General features: G+C 29.9%; 2 protein-coding genes across 3 annotated transcripts in view; one reads left to right on the top strand and one right to left on the bottom strand.

Annotated features, from left to right (window-relative positions):
* Nucleotides 1-2121, bottom strand: part of LOC119601600 (succinate--CoA ligase [ADP-forming] subunit beta, mitochondrial) — a 12145-nt gene extending 10024 nt beyond the window's left edge. For both annotated transcript variants that reach the window (XM_037952625.1, XM_037952626.1), the window contains exons 1-3: nt 1998-2121; nt 1794-1878; nt 624-730 (exon numbers count right to left, since the gene is read on the bottom strand). In XM_037952625.1, coding sequence (XP_037808553.1) covers nt 624-730; nt 1794-1859 — 173 coding nt within the window. In that variant the 5' untranslated portion in view covers nt 1860-1878; nt 1998-2121. The remainder of the gene's footprint in view (nt 1-623; nt 731-1793; nt 1879-1997) is intronic.
* A 482-nt stretch (nt 2122-2603) lies between these two features.
* LOC119601598 (maternal effect protein oskar) lies at nt 2604-6770 on the top strand. The gene is made up of 5 exons (XM_037952623.1): nt 2604-3483; nt 3659-4097; nt 4159-4634; nt 4713-5097; nt 6564-6770. The coding sequence occupies exons 1-5, from the start codon at nt 2751-2753 to the stop codon at nt 6664-6666; spliced, it is 2136 nt and encodes a 711-aa protein (XP_037808551.1). The 5' UTR covers nt 2604-2750; the 3' UTR covers nt 6667-6770.
* Nucleotides 6771-9752: the final 2982 nt, after the last annotated feature.

The raw sequence follows: 9752 nt of genomic DNA, 5'->3' as shown, positions 1-9752 counted from the left end.
TCTATCTATCTATCTATCTATCTATCTATCTATCTATCTATATATCTATCTATCTGTCTATCTATATATCTATCTATCTATCTATCTATCTATCTATCTATCTATCTATCTATCTATCTATCTATCTATCTATCTATCTATCTATCTATCTATCTACCTATCTATCTATCTATCTATCTACCTATCTATCTATCTATCTATCTATCTATCTATCTATCTATCTATCTATCTATCTATCTATCTATCTATCTATCTATCTATCTATCTATCTATCTATCTATCTATCTATCTATCTATCTATCTATCTATCTATCTATCTATCTATCCATCTATCTATCTATCTATCTATCTATCTATCTATCTATCTATCTATCTATCTATCTATCTATCTATCTATCTATCTATCTATCTATCTATCTATCTATCTATCTATCTATCTATCTATATCTACATATTGCGCACAGTAGTTTTATTAATATGTTTTTCATGGACGGACACAGCTTAAGTGGATTAGAAAATGATTCCAAACCGATACTTTAAGCTAACTGGAGGACCGACATCAAAACAAACAAATAATAAGTTATTATTTGTTATTATTAATAACAAATCGATGCGATACTCACTTTGGTGTTGCAATGCCGGCACCATTTAGAAGTGTGTAGGAGACATGTTCTTGAACGTTTAAGTTACGTTTCTGTTGACATTGAGCAGCAACAACTGAACCCAAAATCTGTGAAAAAGAAAACAAAAAGAAATTAAAGAAACTAATCTTAAAAATTCAAACAATTCAAAATTAAATTATAGCAATAAAAGAGAATTTATTAAAATTTCTAAAACCCCCCAAGAATTCTTCAACTAATCACGAAAAACAAAAAAAATATATACCTATATTGTTACTATAGCAAGAAGTTTCAAGGTTATTTTTGTTCTAAAAAATTTTGCGGCATAAATATGATAATCAAAAAATAAACAAAAACTAAAAAAAATGTCTGATTTCAAACGAAAAAAAAAAAAAATAACAAATACCACGATGGCAGAAACTAAATAACAAAACAAGTCACGCGATTAGAAGCATAAAATGAGTCATATGGTTAAAACTACCGATCGAAGCAAACGATCTTCAAAAATCCAGTAAAATTATTATACAGTGACGTCAAATATGGAGCAAGAAATTGCCGGTAAGAAAACAGATAAGAATATTTAAATGGTTTTGTTGTGTTAAATACAAATTAGAAATAAATGACGAAACTAGTTTAGAAATTTTGCAAATTAATCAGAAACTAGATTTATTTACATATGTTTGTTGTTGTCTTGAAGTACAAGGTTTTTTAATTGATTATTGACCATCACCTTGATCAATAAAAAAATCTGTAGAACGAACTTTTTTTGTAAATGTATACAAAAAAGTACCTTCACTTTTTTGGCTACACACAAAAAATCAACAACAAAAAGCTTACTGCACTTTTCCTCTCCCACCCCCTTCGAACAATTGCACGAAGAGAAAATAGAACGGAATGGCAACACATTTCTCTAAATAAATTCCATGAGAAAAAAATTTTCTTCTTTATGTTACGTCACAAATTAATTTGTTGAAATTAATTTTCATTTTTCCATTTTATTGCTTTATTTTTTTGTTTTTTATATCTTTTAACACTTTTTTCAACAACTTCCCCTTTTACTCTCTTCACCTGTTGTCTAAATTCAAGGCTTTTTTCAATGAAATTTCGCCAATTATGTAAAAGTGTTTAAAATTTATTTTTGCAATTTTATAATTTTTTTATCTATTTTTATACCTTTTGGCCAACTTTTTGATTAATAATTTCGGCTACAACACCGGTGCGTGCTATCAATGATGCCATTTCTCTTTTTGTTTGGATTCTATTTAAAAATATTATTAAAAATATATAAATTAATTATTATTATTTTATAACGCGTATTTATAATACAAAATAAATTTATTAACTAATGAAATGAAAAATTTGTCAAAGCTTTCGTACCGTAAAAAAAAACTAAACGTCAAGAAGAATGATTTTCGAATGAGACAAATTAATTTTTTATTTGTATAGGCAGTACTGTTTGTAAATTTGGCATCACTAAAATAAAGTAAAGAGCTTTTGACACAAATAACATTTAGCTATCTGGCAACGACAGCTTTGCTTAGGGTGGCTAAAATGGCAGCTCCCTATAATTTTGTGGTGTATTACTAAGAGGTGAAAAAATGCGCAAAGTTAGTTGAATTTGAAAGAAATTTAAATGAAGAATATAAAAAAAATAGATAGGTATATAGATTTTTAGCGAAGTTCAATGTACCCCAGCAAATAAAGTTCTTGCGACCAACTGTAAGTTAGTTATCCAGAAATATTAAGAAACATATACAAATTCTTGCTGGTCTTTTTGATTTTCGATTCTCCATTTTGAACGCTTTCATCGAAGACTATAAAGAAAAAATAATGATAATAAAGTATTTTATAAAATTAAATATGAAAAAGTCTTTTGCATTTCCCGCCAGATTACCCACAAAACTTCTCATATTCAAACGAAATCATCTGGCAACTTCATTTTGAAGTTGTCATTGAAAAATAAAAAACAACAAACACCAAATGAACCGTTATAATTATTTACTACAGAAGAGTAATTTGCCAAAAAAAAAGCAAGATAGAAAAAAATAAAAATTCCATTCAGTTGAGTGAGCATCAATTACATCGTTTATTACAATTACGAGTGATCAGCGATCGTAGTAAAAGAATGCAATGTCAACAACAACAACAACAACTGCGACAACGTTTAAAACGAAAATTAACAGCGTTTCGAACGGTTGCAGCCTAGCAGCACTCAAAGAACACATAACCACGTGTCTTCAGCGTTGGCGGCAAAAACACTCCACAAACACCAACGAAAGGCACAAACCAGCAGAAGGTGAATACCAGCAACACACCCACTCCCAGCACAAACAGCGGCCTCCCGAAGAAAAGTGTTATTGCCACTTTCAGCACAACTCGAGTCGATGTTGCTTTGGTAAGCACAAGGAATTTACCTTTATACAACGTACCACCTTCTACATCAATAGAAAATTCCAAAAACTAATCTCAACACATCAACGACACATAATCAACAGTCGCAACAGTGCGACCGTTAACGATTGTAAGGGCCCTCGTAAATACGGTCGTAAAGTTGAAATTGTTGCCAAGTTGTTGTCGACCACATTGATAGCAAAAGCTAAGACCACCTCTTCGCCCACGGCCACCGAAGATTTTGGCCAACAAACTGATGATCATCACATTTATAGGTGTTTTAAGGAGCAAATACAGGTAATACAAAGTTCCACAACTTCCTCGACATCGGATTACTACGGAGACAACGCCATGACTATAACGGATTTAACGTTTCTGGAGATACGTGAAGAATATCCAGATTTAAATTCGGAAATTCGTAGTATTTTAACGGCACGTGCTCAAGATGGTGCCAGCATATCAGAAATTCGGGGTAAGTTAAAGTTTTTGCAAGTTTTTTTTTCTTTATTGAAAGATAATGGCAACACGTGTCGTTAATTTAAATGATCACTTCATTCATAATGAAAGGGGACATGCTCGCCTGTCCATCTGTTCCTCTGATTAATTATCAGAAGGGTTTTTGTATTGAACATTTTTCTCTTTTCCAGATGACTATCGAAAATTAACTGGCTTACCCTTTCCCATTTACGAAGATGTCACCGAATTTCTCCTAACCATTCCCTACGTTATGGCCTATTGTAGTGAAAAAGGTACAAGAATATTTAATATCATGCCAATGGAGAAAACAAAACATATACACGATATGGTAATGCATCAGAAACCACAGCCAGAACCTCAACAAAGACCTTCAACGGGAAATCATTGCTATTATCGAGAACGTCAACGTAACAGCAATTATCAGCCTCAGAATTGGCGTCACAATACCAGTCGTAGATTACAACAAAATATGGTTAATCTTTATGCTGAACCCGTTAATGTAGAGCAGCAGGAACAATTAATACCTTCTACCGATAGTAATATGTCGCGAGATGGTTCGGAGGGATTCTTTGAGAACAATTGTTATTATCAAGATAATTGTAATTATTTGTAAGTCCTCAAAATCGAATGAATCCAAACGTTATCATTAAACATTATTTCTTTTTTAAAGATTTAATCGCATTTGTAATCAACAACAGCCCCCTCTAACCACTCAGCTTATAGAAAATCCTCCTATGGAGCAGGCTCCTCCAGTAGCATTAAAACCTGCACCTCTACCGCCCACTGCTAACCCGGGCACCTCCACAGCTTTAAATAATTTCAATACTGATATACCATGCTATAAAAATAATGTTAATCATTTGAATAATTTATTTCAAATCCAGCAGCAACAAGAACAGTATCAATATCATCAGAATGTTAACAATGTGGCCACCATAGATAATAGACGTTCTTCTCAAAATCCTTTTAAGACAGGCATGCCACGTTCAAGTAGATCATCATCTCCCACAACCAAAAGTTGGTATACAAATGATTCTGCATATACCGATAGTGATTATGAAGCACACCTTTTGGATTTTTTACTATTGGGAGATGATTTCTTCCTGTATATGGCCCGTATGGAATTGAGATGTAAATTCAAGAAAAGTAAATACCAAAAAAAAAAAACTAAATATTTAAATTAATAAAACAAAATTTCACAAATTTCTTTTTTTTATTTACCAGATCAACGAGTTTTACAATCCGGCCTTTGTGTATCGGGTCAAACGATTGGCGCTGCCATTAAACGTATACGAGCCTTAAGCGATAGTCGTCGTTCAGTTATTATAAATATTGGCTCAGTGGATTTAATGCAGGGAAGACAATTAATACAAATAGAACATGATTTTCGTGAACTATTATTGACAATGCTGAAAAAAGGCATTAAACCAATATTAACAACATTGGCTCCCTTGGCTAATTATAGTCATAATTGTGATTTGAAACGTTTGCTGGAACGATTTAATGAATTCATTAAAAGAGAAGGTCAACATAGAAATTTGGTGGTGATAGATATTTGGAAGTGTTTGGTGAATGAAAAAGGACATGTATTTTTCGATTGCTATCAGAAGTGAGTAGAAAATATAAATATTTTATAATTAGTTTTTTAAACTTAAATATAAAAGTTCAAGAGATTAAACGTTTTAAGATTAAGGTAGGAGGAAAGCAAAATTTTTTGTCCAAAATTCGTTAAGTTTCCAATACTAATTAGTAATTAACTCACATGATAGAAAATAAAGTTTTCCATAAAAGGAAAGTATGTAATAGATAATAAAGTTTTCTATAGAAAATTGATCGAATGATCGATGATAAAGTTTCCTATAGTGTTCGTTGATAAAATTGTCTATAGATAAATGATCGATGCTGAAGTTTTCTTTGGAAAAGTGATTGATGTTGAAGTTTTGTATAGAAAACAGGTCGATATTGAAGTTTTGTATAAAAAACTCATCGATGTTGAAGTTTTGTATAGAAAACTGATCGATGTTGAAGTTTTCTATAGAAACCTGATCGATGTTGAAGTTTTCTATAGAAAACTGATCGATGTTGAAGTTTTCTATAGAAACCTGATCGATGTTGAAGTTTTCTATAGAAAACTGATCGATGTTGAAGTTTTCTATAGAAAACTGATCGATGTTAAAGTTTTCTATAGAAAACTGATCGATGTTGAAGTTTTCTATAGAAAACTGATCGATGTTGAAGTTTTCTATAGAAAACTGATCGATGTTGAAGTTTTCTATAGAAAACTGATCGATGTTGAAGTTTTCTATAGAAATGTGATCGATGTTGAAGTTTTCTATAGAAAACTGATCGATTTTGAAGTTTTCTATAGAAAAGTGATCGATGTTGAAGTTTTCTATAGAACAGTGATCGATGCTGATATTTTCTATAGTAAACTGATCGATGTTGAAGTTTTCTATAGAAAAGTGATCGATGTTGAAGTTTACTATAGAAAAGTGATCGATGCTGATATTTTCTATAGTAAACTGATCGATGTTGAAGTTTTCTATAGAAAACTGAATGTTGTTGAAGTTCTCTATAGAAAAGTGATCGATGTTGAACTTTTCTATAGAAATGTGTTCGTTGTGTAAGTTTTCTATAGAAAAGTGATCACGATCACTATAAAAAACTGTCCGATGTTAAAGTTTTCTATAGAAGAGTGATCAATGTATCTCTTTTCTAGAGAAAAGAGATAGATGTTGAAGTTTTCTATAGAAAAGTGAACGATGTTGAAGTTTTCTATTGAAAAGTTATCTTCTGAAAGTGTTCGATGATAAAGTTTTCTATAAAAAAACTAATTGATAATGAAGTTTTCTTTAGAAAATTAATCAACTCAGATGTTTTCCATAGCAATTGTTCAGTAGAAAACTGTTCGCTAAAGAAGTTTTCAATTGAAAACTGATCTATGATGAGGTTTTCTGTAGGAATCTTAGCGTTGACAATATTTTCTATTCGACAATGATATTTACTATAAAAAAACACACACATATATAAATTAGATTTTAAAAATTTATCTTAATCTCTTCGTTGTAAATTTAGCGAACCTCGAAACGTCACCGGCGCTACCGAATCCTATCTATTTTGGAATAAAATTGGCCGTCAGCGAGTGCTACAATTAATCGAATCTAAGCTGGAATATTAAGGCCAACACACACTGCCTTTCATAATAAAACCCAAATGTGATAAAAAAAAAACAAATGAAATGGATCCAGATTTTAAGCTGCTTTTACAAATTTTTAAAAAAAACTAATTCAAAACGCTGTTTTTATTTTAAACACAAAGTAACTTGTATAATCAAATTTTTATGTTTTTTGTTGTTATTTTTCAATATGTGTGTGTGTTTTGTCCCTTTATGTTTTTTTCGTTAAAAAAATTATTTTCATATAAATGTAAGGAAAGTTTTTAGTTTTAAGGTTTTGAAAAAGTTGGATGTTATTTAAACTAATGTTTGATTTTATTAAGCAAAAGTTTAAATAATATTTTGTTTTTTCATAATAGTTGTAGTTTTGAAAAAATATTAGTATTAGAATAGTAGAGTAAGTTAGATAAACTAAAAAGCTGGCTTTTTTTTAGTTATGGTAAAGAGAATTTCTTAAAATTTCCATAAGATTTTTTGCCCCTGTGTCTGCTCCATAAAAAATCTAGCAAATTTTAGGAAATTTTTGTATATTTTTCTTGTTGTTCTTGACCCCATCCATACCTGTTGTTTCTACTCTGTTGTTGTTTAGGCCCTTGGTTCTTGTCCTGTTGCTTGTCCCCTTCCTTTGACCCTTGACAAAGTGAACTATATAGTCTTGTATATTGGTGCACAAATATACAATTTTCTATAAATTTGCTTTGAAATCTGTTTAGATTTAGGTTTTAGGTGATTAAATGTAGTTTATGCTTTTGGAAAATTTGGTTTCATTTTCAATTAAATCAATAAACCGCGGTTGATTTTTGATTAGAAGATTTTTAAACTGAATTTTCTTTAGCACAAGTATTAGTTTCTAAATGTTAAGTCTAGGGATTTACAAATCAAAACCTAACTGCACTGAAAAAATTGTTTTGTGTTTTTTTTTTTAAAGAAACAGTTTTTTACACTGTAGTTTTGTTTTAGTTTTTTCTCATTATATTTGTTAATTTATATTAATTTTTAGTTTTATAATAAATTTTCCTTACATTTATAATGTTAAAAGAAAATTGTATATAAATTGTTAAAAATATTGTGTATTTGTCCCTTAAATGTCTGTTTATGTTAGCGTACTATGTATGTGTGTGTGGCAAGTGTGTTATTTATGTTTGTGTGATCCATAACAAGCTTTAAAAGTAAAATCTCAAAAAAAAACTGAAATTGTGTTTTTATTTCTATGGAAATCTATGCCAAACCAACCCCAGTGATTACATTTTTTCTGCTAATATTGCCAACCCTTACAGTACTGGCCCCTCCTTTTAACAAGTTTGCTTCTTAACAATTGTTATAATGGGGGCTAAAACAGATTCTTAAATGGCAAATGTTATAGAAAATTATTTACATTTATTTAGCAAATATTGTTTAAGTCATTTGTCTCACTAAATGGTGTATTGAACCCGGCAGAGTAGTTTTTTTTTAATTTTTTCATTCGAAATAGAAATTAGAAAAAGCTTGTTGTCTCTATATGACAGACTATTGCATGTGTGGCAGATATTAAGGTGATATTCTAACATAGTTTTCTTTTAATGTGAACAAAGTCGTAATTAAATTCGTGATTTGAAAAGTTTTAGACAAAGTAATAGAATGAGGATTTTGAAAACACGTCAGACTTTTGTTATTTGTTCGATAGGAAGTTAATTTCGGATGACAATAGGTTGATAGTGTTAGGTTTTCATGGTTTCGATAATATATAACATGTTTTGATAACTTCTTTTAATATATAAAAGACTTCAGAATCAAATAATTCAAATTATGCATTACTAAAAAGTTTTCTACAGAAAATTTCAATAATGATCAATTTTTTATAAAAAAAAACATAACTATTCACCAGTTCTTTATAGATGAAATCATTTAGTTCTTTTATATAGTTCGTTTAGTTCTTTTTAGAGAAAACATTATCAGTGATCAGTTTTCTATAAAACACATTCTAAGTGATTGATTTTATTTAGACAGATTATTCAGCGTTCAGTTTTCAATAGACAGTTTATTCCGCAATCAGTTTATAATAGATAATTTTTTCTGCGATCAGTTTCTTAAAGAAAAATTCATCGGCGATCTGTTTTCTATAGAAAACTTCATAATCGATCAGTTTTCTAACGAAAACCCTATCATCGATCAGTTTGCTATAGTAAATATCACCAGCGATCAGAATTCCATAGAAAATTTCTTTGTCATCGATCAATTTTCTATAAAAAAACTTTATCTTCAATCGATTTTCTATAGAAAACTTTATCATCGATCAGTTTTCTATAGAAAACTTTATCATTGATCAGTTTTCTATAGAAAACTTTATCATCGATCAGTTTTCTATAGAAAACTTTATCATCGATCAGTTATCTATAGAAAACTTTACCATCGATCAATTTTCTGTAGAAAACTTTATCATTGATCAGTTTTCTATAGAAAACTTCACCATCGATCAGTTTTCTATAGAAAACTTCATTATCGATCAGTTTTCTATAGAAAACTATATCATCGATCGGTTTTCTATAGAAAACTTTATCATCGATCAGTTTTCTATAAAAAAAACTTTATCATCGATTAGTTTTCTATAAAAAAGAACTTTATCATCGACCAATTTTCAATAGAAAACGTTATTATCGATCAGTTTTCTATAGACAACTTTATCATCGATCAGTTTTCAATAGAAAACGTTATTATCGATCAGTTTTCTATAGAACACTTTTTCATCGATGTATTTTTTATAAAATGCTTCTTTAGCGATCAGTTTTCTATAGAAAACTTTATCATCGATCAGTATTCTATACACAACTTCATTATAGATCAGTATTCTGTAAACAACGATCAGTTTTCAATAAAAAAAAACTTCAACATCTATCAGTTTTCTATATAAAACATCATTCACTTTTTCTCTTAAAAAAATTTCAAACCTCATTTAAACACAATTAAAACCGAATCATGTAAGCTTATTCAAATCTCCCCAACCACCAACTAACTTACCTATTAAATATCAAGCTTACACCACTGACTTTATAAGACTTTACCAAGCTCCATTTCAAAAGAAAATGTTCTTGAATTCCTAACCGTTGCACACC

This window comes from Lucilia sericata, unplaced genomic scaffold (assembly GCF_015586225.1).
Source record: "Lucilia sericata isolate MDLA Ls3-8-SP2 unplaced genomic scaffold, ASM1558622v1 Contig000176F_arrow, whole genome shotgun sequence".
Classification (NCBI taxonomy): Eukaryota; Metazoa; Arthropoda; class Insecta; order Diptera; family Calliphoridae; genus Lucilia; species Lucilia sericata.
This window is presented reverse-complemented; position numbering and strand designations above follow the sequence as displayed.